Genomic DNA, 13,763 nt, shown 5'->3' with positions numbered 1-13,763 from the left:
GACAATTTAGCTATTTTATCTGGTTTTGATGAGACATACAGTATAACTGGGTATCGTCAGCATAACAGTGGAAAGTAATCCCATGCCTTCTAATGATATTCCCTAGGGGTAGTATGTATATCGAGAAAAGCAGAGGTCCTAGAACTGATCCCATAATTAACTGGCAATAAACTGGAGTATTCACCATTTAATTCTACAAAATGGTATCGATCAGACAGGTAGGATCTAAACCAACTTAAGGCCTGTCCCTGAATACCTGTGTAATTTTGTAAGCAATCTAGGTGAATGTTGAAATTTATTGTGTCGACTGCAGCACTAAGGTCAAGTAGAACTAATAGTGACATGTAGTCTTTACCAAGTGCAGTTTCTGTGCTATGATGGGGCCTGAAACCAGACTGAAACTCTTCAAAGATTTTGTTCTCCTGTAAGAAGGGGCACAGTAGAACAGACACAACCTTTTCTAGTATTTTAGACATAAACAAAAGGTTTGAAATAGGTCTTTATTTTGATAGTTCATTAGGATCTAATTTAGGTTTCTTAACGAGAGGCATAATAACTGCTAACTTGAAGTATTTAAGGAGGTGACCTAAAGATAACGAGGAGTTAATAATATTAAGAAGAGGCTCACCAGCGTTATGTACCACTTCTTTTAGTAATTTAGTTGGAATGGGATCTAGTGAACAAGTTGTTGATTTAGCTGTAGTAATAAGCTTATCTAACTCTTCCTGTCCTGTACTTGTAAACGCACTGTAGTTGTGAGTGTAGAGCTTTAGGTGAGACTGGGTCACTAGATTCTCTCACGGGTTCAACATCAATTATATTTTTCCTGCTACTTTCAATTTTGTCAGTGAATAATCTCATAAAGTCTTCACTTCTGAACTGCGAAGGAATAGTGTTTTCAGATCCTTGAATTTTTTGTTAATCTAGCCACTGTGTTAAATAAAAACCTGAGATTGTTTTGGTTATTTTCTATTAGTTTTTTAAGGTGCTCAACCCTAGCAGCTTTTAGATTCTAGCTTTTAGCTGGACATACTGTCCTTATACGCCATTCTAAAAAACTCTAATTTAGATTTTCTGTCTTTCTATTCTTAAAGTAATGGTCATTTTCTATTGATTTTTATATAATGTATAGAGGGTTGACAAGCTACTGTATATTGTATACAGGTTACTTAATAAAATGGCCAGTCTGTACACAAAGTAGGAATATCCAGGTTTCCTTTTGAGTCTTTTTTCTCTCTTCCTCTTATCATCTCGGGGAGTTTTTCCATTGTCACTTGGCTTTGGATTGCTCAATAGGCACAAATATAAAGTAAAATTTTAATCTTTGTCATTTTTATATTCCTCTAAATCTGCAATGTGACAATTTTCATTGTTAAATGCTATAAATATACAGGTACATCTCAATAAATTAGATATTGTTGAAAAGTTCATTTATTTAATTTATTTAAGTCTTTGGCACTTTTAATTGTGATTATTTTGCCTCACATTGAACAAAAAAACACCAATCTCAAAAAATTTTAATATGTGCATCTTTTTATTCCACAACCACATCCTTGAGATTGGAGCAAAATCGATTCAATAATTTGGGTGAACTTTACAAGGAATGGACTGAGGCTGGGGTCAAGGCATCAAGAGCCACCACACACAGGCACGTCAAGGAATTTGGCTACAGTTGTGGTATTCCTCTTGTTAAGCCACTACTGAACCACAGACAATGTCAGAGGCATCTAAGCTGGGCTAAGGAGAAGAAGAACTAGACTGTTGCCCAGTGGTCCAAAGTCCTAGAGTCTGGAGAAAGGGTGGAGAAGCTCATAGCCCAACGGTGCTTGAAGTCCAGTGTTAAGTTTCCACAGTTTGTGATGATTTGATGTGATGGGTGCAATGTCATGTTGGTCAATATGTCGCCGCACCCATTTACCAAAGAAATTGTAGATCACTTCCTGCTTCCTTCTGCTGACCAGCTTTTTAAATATGCTGATTTAATTTTCCAGCAGGATTTGGCACCTCTCACACTGCCAACAGTTGGTTAAATGACTATGGTGTTGGTGTGCTTCACTGGCCAGCAAACTCACCAGGCCTGAACCCTATAGAGAACTTAAATACTTATAAAGGCTTAAACTACTTCAGTCTGTGTGTACTGAATTTACATAATACACGACTTACAAAATCCCTATTTGAGTTAAATTACTGAAATAAATGAACTTTTCCACGACATTTTAACAATTGAGATGCACCTGTATACAAATTGAATTGTACACTGTAATTTATAAAGTGACCACTAAAGAAAAAAACGACAACTGCATATCTATAAACTTGAGTGATTATAGATATAGGTTTCTAGCTACTAAAGAGTTTGTGGTCATCTTTGACCTATTTTTCATTTAATGATGAGCCAAATGATCTCTGTAGGGGAAATATCTGGACTGCAGGCAACCAATTCAGCACCCAGACTCTTCTATGACGAAGCCATGCTGTTGTAATAGATGCAGTAATTGGTTTTGCATTGTCCTGCTGAAATACACAAAGCCATCCCTGAAATAGATGTCATCTGGAGGGGGGAGTCAACAAATATCTTTCAGCATTCATAGTGCCTTCCAAAAGATGCAGTCTGCCCATACCGTATTTACTTATTCCCCTCCATACCATCAGAGGTGCTGGCTTTTGATCTGAATGCTGAAAACACGCTGGAAGTTCTCCCTCCTCTTTAGCCCAGAGGACATGACGTTTATGATTTACAACAAGAATGTTAAATTTAGACTTGTCTGAACATAGAACACTTTTCCACTTTGAAACAGTCAATTGTTGAGCCTTGGCCCACTGGACACAACAACGTTTCTGAGCTATGTTCACATATTGCATCCTTTTTGCATTATAGCTTTAGTTGGCATCTGCAGATGGCATGGCGAATTGTGTTTACTGACAGTGGTTTCTGAAAGTATTCCTGGATCTATGTAGTAATGTCATTGACACAATCATGCTGATGAGTGATGCAGTGTCGTCTGAAGGCCCAAAGACCACGGGCATCCAATAAAGTTCCTCTGCCTTTACGCAGGAGATTTCTCCAATTTCTCTGAATCCCTTGATGTAGTTATGCACTGTAGATGATAAGATTTGCAAAGCCTTTGCAATTTGAGGAACATTGTTTTTAAATCTTTTTATGTACTCTTTCACAGACTGGAGAGCCTCTGCCTTGCTAAGACATCCCTTTTGTAGCTAATCATGTTACAGACCTGATATCAATTAACTTAATTAGTTGCTAGATGTTCTCCAAGCTGAATCTTTTCAAAATGTTTTGCATTTGTAGCCATTTACTGCCCCCCCCCTTCATGAAATTTGAAATGAGCTCATTTAGTGGATAAAAGTGTAAAGTTTCTGCATTTAAACATTTATGTTATCTATGATCTATTGTGAATAAAATATTAGCTCAGATGATTTGAAAGTTTTTTTTATTGCCTTTTATTCAGATTTTATAAATGTCCTAACATTTGCGGAATTCGGGTTGTAGATGAAGTTAAGAGGTGTGTCGTATCAGACTAGATCATCTCCACACTGTAATCATGAATCGACTCGTGACTTGTGAACGAAAGCAAGATTTCGGTTCCGGGCTGTTTTTAGAGTTTGAGAAATTGCTGATCTGGCATTTTTGCAAAGATATTCATTTATACAGTTTGCACAGAATGGTAAGGAAAAAAGTTAAACAGTGCTTTTGTACCACCACCGACCAGAGCATAGCTTTAATAAGAATAGTGCCCATCTCTCCACTACAGTTGCAGAGGCTTGTAGAATCTATGATGAGCAATGAAGCCTATTGTTGTAACCTATTAAAATGTAACCTATTTTAATACAAAGTGCTTATTTATTGCCTTTCTTCTTCACTTACAGTGCATAGTCAAACTGACTACACAAGTCAGAAATTCAGTGGTCATAGATTAGAAGCAGATGATTTGGTAGATGGCCATACTGCATAAAGAGAAACTACTGGTCCGACTGAAAGCTTTTTTTTTTTTTAATTTCAGTTTTACTTCCTGTAATTATATCTAAAGACATTCTAAGAATTATGCATGAACAGTAGTTTGGATGATGGTAACGAAAACAACAGTAAAAACACACACAGGTTGCAAAGGTAAAATCAGTAGGGCTGGGATCTTCTTTAATTGTGCCTATTTAGGGCATCACAAAAGATCATTTTGCATAAATTCTGACAATGCAAATACATGAAATTCACATCTCTCTTTCTCGCTATTTGTCATATTTCTTCCTTTGTACCATTAGGCACGTATCTACCACAATTGAAGACAAAGACAGTTGGGGAATTTTTGTTTGTGAAGTACCGGATGCTACAATATTATTATATACAAGAATGCCATTTTCTTCTTTGATTGTTTTGCATAAATGCATACATTTACAAATGTTGGCATTTCTTCTGTTAGAAGTTCCAATGGATAAAACACAAGGGGACATATAAAACATGTTTACTGACAAAAGTAGAAAACACATTTAACACTCAATTAGTGGGATGAAAATATTATGCTACATGAAAAGTCTTCTTAGTCTTTATAGATGTGTGACATACACACACTAATACTGCAGACATGTAGGTATATCATCTCAGAACTGCCATTCAGTCATCAACATGGACATGAGAAAATATTATAGATTCAGTCGTCAGAATCAAATGTAAAACCCCAACCCTAATTTGGTATTAAGCTTATTTCTTACAATGCTGAAAAATGTAATAATGCAATTCTGTGCAATGGTTTAAAAAGGAGTGACTGGGGGAATTTTTACTCCTGGGTGACGTTTGTAGAAACTTTGGGATGTGTCCGTTAGTGGAGGCTTTTCTTCTTCCATCACTACCTGTGGATGGGAAGGTTCAGACCATTGAGGGACGACAGGGGAGGGTGGTACTCCAACTGAGCCAGGAGGGAGAAGTGATCGGAGGGGACGTGTGGGTGGGGACAGCCGATGATGCTATTATCCACCAACCACTGGGTCTCAAGAGGACCAAGCAGGCCCAGCACATTCATGTGAGTCTTGGAGAAGAAAATGTAATCAATCACGCCCTAGAACAAGGAGTGATCGTTGTTAGAGAATCCATAAATTTTTTTGGCTCTAGACTTGTTTTAAACACAAATTACCCAAATCATACAACCACAATCTGGAATATTAGCAATGCTAGTCAAAGCAATGCAGACTGAAAGGGCGTTCTGTGGAAATATCATGCAACTGTGTCTGGATGTGTATCACTTATGTGGAAATACTACACATTGTACCTCTTAGAACATCCTAAAAATGAACTCAACACGAAGTCATTGCTAGCAGCACACAACAACTGCAGCTGTAAACAATTGTTTAGCAAGTGCAAACTTAATCACCAATAGTATTTGATATAGCTAGTTAACATTATAAAGAATTAACCTGTTTGTATGAACACATACACACATAACAGTGTTTATTGTCATGGCCATTATTTAAATTGTGGAAACAAACAGAATTAAATAAAATGTTTTGTAATATCCATGACTGATTAATACTAAGTAGCTTAAGCATTTGGGAGACATTCAAACCATTGGCTTCCTGTACAGTACAGGATTGATTGTAAGTTACTTTTACTAGTATATAAATCTCTGCATGGCCTTGCACCATCTTAATTACCAGATTTGTTAACTGAACATCAAACGGGAAGAGCATTGAGATCAACAACTCAAAATTTACTTAAAATTCCAAGGACCAAGTTAAGCCGGAAAGGGGATCGTGCATGTACGGCAGTAGCACCTAGACTTTGGAATAGCTTACCCATGTACGTCAGGGATGCTGATTCCGTACACATATTTAAAATACAACTTAAGACATACTTGTTTTCCATGGCATATCCCTCTTGTTGAAATATTTTTATTATTACTGTTGATGTGTGTATTGTTATTATTAAAATTGTATTTATCTTTTTTTTGTACTATGTTGTAAAGCACATTGGTCAACATGTGCTGTTTGAATAGTGCTATACAAATAAAGCTGACATTGACATTGACATTTACTCATACTGAAAAAATGGTATCAATGGTATCGAGGCTTCCAGATTCCAGTTCTGGGAAGCAAGAGTCCAGCTCAGGTTGTGTTAGGCGAGTGAAACTGCACTGGTCCCTGGCCCTCCAAAACCAGAAGTGAGAAGCCCCGATATATACCACGGCTCTTCACCTTAAATTCATATGTGTAATTAGTGTAAGGCATCAGATTGCTCTCATAGGCGCTTTTCAGCTGGAAACTGTGGGTGATGCTGCCGTCTGGTTTGCCGTTCTTGCCGTTGCAGCTGAAGTTGATCAGACATTCGCTGTAGCGTAGCTCTTTGAAGTCTTTGTGGTTCTCAGCAACCCCGCCATTGCTCAGGTATTCCACTACACCTGCAGAAGCAGAAAATTAACAGTAAAAATAGTAGCATTCATCTGACATCATGCAATATTAGTAGAAATAAATAATCCTGAAATAATTTCATCATAAGAAAAAGAGAACTAGCACAATTGAAGCAGGTCAATTACACTAAGGATTTTAATGTAGTTTTGGTTTCTCTAGTTGAAAAAAATAGGGTTTGGAAATGTCCCAGTATGTAGTAACACATGCCCATGGATAATATTAACAGATTTTAAACACCACAAACAACTATAAATGGCAAAGAGGAAGTTTAAAAAAAAAACAGGGTACTTTTTCTCTTTACTGAAACAGTGCACTGAAAAAGGCGGTCAAATTATAAGAAGTGTAGCTGTTAATTTGCCTTAAAATTATACAGCAGTTAGGTTTCTGGCTACACGTTGTAAACTGGACATTCCCGGTCATGTAGCGATGCTGCTTGTGTAATTAAGTTAATCTCACATCTAATTTGTTTGAAAAAGCTAAATTTGTCACATTTGTGCTTCGTTATCAGAATAAACAGCTAATCATACCAGAGTCTGGAAGCGAGTTGAGGTCAGCACACAGTACAATAGGGAAGGAGGCGGAATCTGAGCTGGCCGACATGGACCCAGTGGAGCTTAATGCCATCTCAGTGATGCTCTTCAACTCGGACAGGAACATGACGGTCTGGATGAGTTTGACGTCTGAGTATTCAGGGTCCCAGTGCATGTGAGCGTTAGCCACCAATAGAAGCTGCTTCTCTGTAGGTGGTTTCAACCCTGTAGGTACCACAAGAAATTATTCTCAGTACTTTCCGGGCACTAAATAAACACATAGATCACTCAGCTTTTTCTTTGTCCATGTATTTTTAAGCCTCTCACTAAGAAAGAACATCTTGACATCATAATTCATCTAATTTCCCCAACAAATCATTGTTTTTATAAAAAAAAATTAATGATGGATTATGAGGATTTATTTTGGGGATGATAAGGGTTGATTATAAACAGCTGTGCTTTTTAATAGAAATAAAATAATAATAATAATAATAATAATAATAATAATAATAATAATAATAATAAAGCACCATAAGCACATAGTAATTTTTTGCCATATAAGCAAAAGCCCATTAAAAAAGCGACAAATCAATATTATGATTAAGACCCTTTATTTTATTCGGACATTTATTTTTGTGAAACATAATGTTGGCAAGTATATGCAAGTAGCTTTAAAAGCATGAACAACTTTCACCAGGTTTCCGAGAAAATGTAAAGGGTATGTACCCTGTCTGCCCGCAATAAGGCAGCTGATTTCACCCTAGGCCTTGATTTTTTTTTTTGTGTGAAACCCGAAATCATAGTTGATTTCATACCTGGTTATAAAGCCTTGATGCTACAGTTTGTTTCTTGTTAACCACAATGGCGCCACTTTTCATGCACGTCTGGTGTGAAAATCAAAACCGATTAGCAGACAAGGATGTAAGCAGCACCTCCATGGCTCGAAAATAGCCTGATTGCCACATGTTATATAGATTGTGCTGTAGCTTGCAGAATGACTTCCTCTCTCAGCAGTTAAACAAAGTGTTAAATGACTAAGTGGCGCCTGGGCGAATGCTGTATATTCACACCTATTCTGATCGCTTGATCTATTCTGAACGTGGATATGGAAACTCGCTTTAAAATAAACCGCAGTCATGTATAAATAACAGAAACAAAATTTTGCTTCCTTCACAAAAAAACGTCTCCAAACATTCCTTTCTCTTCTCTTTTACATTTGCCCTGGTACTTTATTTGTATTCAGCAAGGTTTTGGCAGGTTGTGTATAGATTAAGTTCTTTTTCTTTACATTATGTCTTCTAATAAAAGGATTCCCAAAGCACATCTCTCAAATGTGTGTGTATATATATATTATATATATATATATATATATGTGTGTGTGTGTGTGTGTTTGTGTGTGTGTGTGTGTGTGTGTGTTTTATACAATTACATATGAACAGTTATATAAACAGAATAAGAAAAAAACAAATCAAGAAATGTCTTTCAAACCACTGAATTTGTTGAAAGCCATGAAAGGTCAAAGAAAGTGCTTCTGAAACCTTAGATACGCGTTCTTGACTCAGGATTGAAACCTGATGTGAGCTTCTGCTGAGTTACAATATTCTTCCTGGCAACTTGAATCATTTAGGTCATGTTTGATTTTCAGACAACTGCAAATGTACAGGTGTTCCTAATAAAGTGGAAGATCGGTTCCACAAATGGTGCCACAAAGTCTGTAACATACAAATTTAGATGTCTTTGTAAACTGTAACACTGCAGTTTCCCTCCAGCAGAACTTAAAGGTCCAAACCTTTTCCCGCAAGACAATGTCCTTTGCACCATGTTAGATCCATGAATACAAGATCAGAGCGGAAGAATTTAGTGACCTACACAGAGTTCTGACCTCAAAACCATTGAAAAACTTTGGGAAGAACTGGAACACCAACTGCACCCCTGATATTCTCACCAGTGCCTGACCTCACTAATTCTCTTGTGGTTGATTGAACATAGATCCCACATCCACAGTCCAAAATCTAGTGGAAAGAGAAAATTCAACAAGAACATGTTTGTGTGACTGCTAGGGCTGAAGCGATTCCTCGAGTAACTCTAATAACTGAGCACTGTGTTTCCTAAACTTTGGACATGTGATGTAAACACAGATGCTCCAAAATAAAAAACGGAGGAACGGCAAGAAAACGGAATGGGGCGAGGAGAAAATTCAGGTGAAAGAAAACAGCAGGAAATTTCCAAAGTTTGTGATCATTTCAATTAAAACTAAAGCTCCGTACAGTGTGTTTTCTGTAAGATTTAACTGGTGTATTACAAGAGTACAAGTTTAATGCTTCAAAATCTCATTGAAAAACACAAGTCAACTGTGCGGGGTCGACACAAGGTAACTTTAGCGTTCACATTTAGACTTATTCATTATGATTATTAGTTTAAATGAAGGCCTGTAAATGTATGTAGATCGTGGCTACATGTAGTGACTATTTAAGAGTCACTAATTAGCTGTGTTTTGTGAAAGCCGAAGCGTCATTCACGTTCATACTCACTCACTTATTCACTGACTTATTCACTCTCACTCACTTATTCACTCACTTATTCACACACTTATTCACTCACTCACTCATTTATTCAGTCTCACTCACTTATTCACTCTCACTCACTCACTTATTCACTCTCACTCACTTATTCACTCAATCTTATTCACACACTTACTCACTCACTCATTTATTCACTCTCAGTCACTCACTTATTCACTCAAACACTCACTCACTTATTCATTCACTCACTTATTCATTCACTCACTCAGACCACGCTGGAGGAGATACAAGGAGAAGACGTTATTGCCAAATTCGACATTCCACCAGAGAGTAATATAGAAATTAAATGCACTAAGTGGGTTTAGTTTTTATGGTTATTAATGTATGCAATTTCAGCAATAAAAATGTAGATTTTTCTAAAAAAGTAAACAAATTAATTGTTCATTTTAAAAAACTGTCTTATTTTCTCTTGTGTATTTAGTATTACTCAAAGGAATAATCCATAGAATATTCGATTACTAAAATAATCGATAGCTGCAGCCCTAGTGATTGATAGTTTTGCGATATAGTGTATGTGGTTACTATAAACATTTTCCCATTCATCATAGAATTAGAAAAAGAGCAACACACTTCACAGTGGTCAAAGAAGGTGCTTCTGAAACAAATTTCTGTTATGAAGTAATGAACCATATTAAGGCACAGACTACAGGTTAGTGATTTAAAGTTATTCTGAATTTGTTATTTACTGCCATCTAGTGGAATACTCCAACATGTGTAGCAGACACAACTGCACCAGTCCACTTACAAATTGATCACCTCTCTGCCACCTTGGGTCTGGATATACAAAAGCTTCTGTTTTGAACTTGTATTTTATACAGCAATTATGAAATCAGTTTTAACAACCATTTATAATCCACTTAACCCAAGTAATGTAACTTCTTCTTCAACATTTACATTTACAGTATTTAACAGAAGCTCTTATCCGAGTGACGTACAAAAGTGTTTTTATGTATTTATTATTTAATACATTAACTCTGGTTCACTGGGTTTCAGACATAAGTTACCATGAGCCTAAAATACTGTTCAAAGTTTTTTTTTTTAAATGTTCTACTTTCGGCTTTTCCCGTTAGGGGTCGCTAAAGTGAATCATCTGTTTCCACCTAACTCTATCCTCAGTATCCTCTACTCTCGCACCAATTACCTTCATGCCCTCAGTTAACACATCCATATTTCTCCTCTTTGGCCTTCCTCTTGACCTCTTACCTGGCAGTTCCATCTCGATCATCCTTCTACCAATATAACCATCTCCCTCCTCTGTACATGTCCAAACCATCTCAATCTAGTCTCTCTGTCCTTGTCCCCAAAACAGCCAACCTGAGCTGTCCCTCTGATGTGTTCGTTCCTAATCCTGTCCATCCTTGTCACTCCTAAAGAGAACCTTGACATCCTTATCTCTACTACCTCCATCACTGCCTCATGTCATTTCCTCACTGTTACAGTCTCTCTAACACATACAGCAGAGCTGTATTTATCCCCAATGAGTAAGTCTGAGGTGACTGAGGCGACTGTGAAAAGGAAAAACTCCCTTTGATGGTAAAGAAAGAAACCTTGAGAGGAACCAGACTCAAACGGAACCCATCTTCATTTGGGTGACACTGGAGATGTGAAAATATACAGTTTGTCCTTGTAATAAGTCTGTCCGTGTTTTTTCCCTGTTTCTGTCTGCTGTCTTGTCCTGCTGTTAATTGTTGGCCCCGCCCACTCATTTGTTACCATGGACACTACTTGCACTCAATCTCTTCCCCAGGTGTTTTGTCTTTGTCTCTGATTGTCTCTGCTTTGTGCTTGGTTCCTGTTTACTATATTTACTCTGTCTGTTCACTTCCCTGGTGTTGGTCGTTGTTGGATTGTGGTGTGTTCATGTTCCCGTTCCCTGTTTTGTTCCGTGTTGCCTGTCTGTTCATTTGTGTTTTGTTCATTAAAACTTTAAACTGCATTTGGATCCTCACTCGCCTTTGTCTCACTGTGTCAGCGTGACAGAACGGCCAACCTAAATGGATCCAGCAGATATCCTGTTTTGCCTACACCCATGGGAGGTGAGCTTCCTTCCCTCCAGGACATCTACAACAGGCGGTGCATAAGGAAAGCTCGGAGGATCATTAATGACTCCAGCCACCCATCCCACAGACTGCTCTCTCTGCTCCCCTCAGGAAGACGTCTCCGCAGCATCCGATCCCGCACTAGTCGAATGAGGGATAGCTTTTTCCCTCAGGCCATCAGACTAATTAACAGCCATAAATAACACAGCACACAGCATATTCAACAGTTCAACACCGGACTATACACACATGCACACACGCACACTGTATTCGTAATGCATCAATACACATGGGACTTTACACACACACTGCATCTAATCTAAAATAACAATCTATCTGAAAATAAGCTATCGGTACCACAGGACATTTCTGTATCTGTACAGTCCGTTGCACCTTAACATGCTACATAATATTACATGTATATAATACTTTATATATATATTTATATTTATACTTATACATACATATATGTATGGTTATATATATGTCTAGTAGTACACTGTGTGTACTGACTATGTATGAGCACATTGCATCCTTTCCACATTTTCCACATTTGCACATTTCAATGGTACTGAGCATTTTGCACATTTTTTTCTAACCTGTCTGTAAACTGTTCTATTTATGTTTGTTATGTTACTACTGTATGTAAATGGTTCTGCAATGTCTGGAGCTCGCTCCCTAGAATTTCACTCACCAAGGCACATGTGCCGTGGTGATGTGAAAATAAAGGTGACTTGACTTGACTTGACTTGGGCGTAAATCCCGGGGGGGGGACATGTCCCCCCATCCGAGGTTAATGTTAAACTCCATTAAGTAGGGGATTTTATTCACTTTAAATAAAGTGATTATCTTTAATGTAGTTGATGCAGACTCATTCATAATTTAGTTGCGGCAAAAATGATGATTACGGATGTAATTTTCCATGAATCTCCTATATTAGCGATTAAAATATGACTTATCTAGTTAACGTTAGCTTGCTTGTTGCATAGTGCACTGTAACTAACACGCCAAAGCCGTTTCCCATGCATTGTTTTATTTGGGACGACTTGGCATAATATTAACGTAACATTAATGGCCACAATTAGCATATTGTTTAGCATATTTACTAAATGAGCACCGTGCTACATCCGAACTGATATCACTGTATTTTTTTGTTTAATCAATTTCTATGGTTATGAAGTGTCTTAATTAATTTTAAATAAAATTTTAAACCTTTTTAATTCCTTGTTTTTATTGTTGTGATTATTTTTATGATGTTTTACTTTCTTTGAATAAAAACTTTGAAAATACCCATAATGACGCGTTTACAATAATAATCTTCATAAGTACAATTAGACTATTATTTGTGTCCCCCCTTCAAAAATTGCTCATGAGAAATTTTATATTTATTGTCCCCCCCTACTGTTAAATGAAATTTACGCCCATGCCTACACCAGGAAGATTCCTCAATTGAGGAATATGCCGAGGTCCTTTTGGACCTATGTAACCAGGTGGACTTTGGGGAGAAGACCCTGAAAGACATCTTCAGGCATGGACTGGAGAGCAAGGTGTGCTACTTTAATGCTGGCTGGCCAAGAGATCGAATCATTCTCGTACTTCGTCAACTTCGCTTTGCTTGGTCCGCATTAACCTTGAGCATTGCAGAGACGGAAGCCGGCCGTAAATATTTTTTTTTGGGGGGGGGCAGCAAGCATCGGGGTCCGTGGGCCACGGAGCGGAACCAGCCAGGGATGCCCGAATGCTCTACAGTGCTTCTGTCCAGCCCAGTCCAGTGCACACCTGTGACCAAGCCAGTTCTCATGGCTACCGTCCTGGCAAGCTCGGCTGAGGCCCGCGCTATCCGGCTGGTCTCCAAACTGGCGGAACTCCAGAAATACATCATTATCAAAGTTTATTTCTTCTGAAGTAAATGCATCACGTGTGTATTAGCTCTAACAGTATAAATCTCACTGTCCATATTATTAGGAACACCTGTACACCTGCAGTTATCTGATCAGCCAATCATGTGGCAGCAACACAATAAAGTTGAAGTTTTGAAGTCTGAGAATTAACTGAAACTTTTGACATAGGCATTGTCATTCGCACCTGAAAAATAAGAACACCTATGTGAGAATGCTGTTTGTGGACTACAGCTCAGCATTTAACACTATAGTGCCTGCCACACTTGTAGCGAAGGTCCAGACTCTGGGACTAAACAGATCTCT

General features: G+C 37.8%; 1 protein-coding gene across 1 annotated transcript; it reads right to left on the bottom strand.

The window, feature by feature from the left end:
• Positions 1–4,124: 4,124 nt before the first annotated feature.
• LOC125145411 (CCR4-NOT transcription complex subunit 6-like) lies at positions 4,125–7,233 on the bottom strand. Its single transcript, XM_047817995.1, has 3 exons — positions 6,936–7,233; positions 6,196–6,398; positions 4,125–5,063 (listed from the first exon to the last, which is right to left on the bottom strand). The coding sequence occupies exons 1-3, from the start codon at positions 7,111–7,113 to the stop codon at positions 4,854–4,856; spliced, it is 591 nt and encodes a 196-aa protein (XP_047673951.1). The 5' UTR covers positions 7,114–7,233; the 3' UTR covers positions 4,125–4,853.
• Between the last annotated feature and the right edge of the window lie 6,530 nt (positions 7,234–13,763).

Source organism: Tachysurus fulvidraco, chromosome 9 (genome assembly GCF_022655615.1).
Source record: "Tachysurus fulvidraco isolate hzauxx_2018 chromosome 9, HZAU_PFXX_2.0, whole genome shotgun sequence".
NCBI lineage: Eukaryota > Metazoa > Chordata > Actinopteri > Siluriformes > Bagridae > Tachysurus > Tachysurus fulvidraco.
Note: the sequence above shows the minus strand (reverse complement) of the source record. Positions and strands in the feature narration are given on the sequence as shown.

What these genes read in the sequence shown, in the direction of transcription:
- LOC125145411 (XM_047817995.1), bottom strand. Translation starts at nt 7,113, where the DNA reads ATGCACTGGGACCCTGAATACTCAGACGTCAAACTCATCCAGACCGTC. An exon ending in CAACTCGCTTCCAGACTCTG is followed by an intron (nt 6,399 to 6,935) that starts GTATGATTAGCT and finishes CTGCTTCTGCAG; the next exon opens with GTGTAGTGGAATACCTGAGC. An exon ending in ATTACACATATGAATTTAAG is followed by an intron (nt 5,064 to 6,195) that starts GTGAAGAGCCGT and finishes TCCTTGTTCTAG; the next exon opens with GGCGTGATTGATTACATTTT.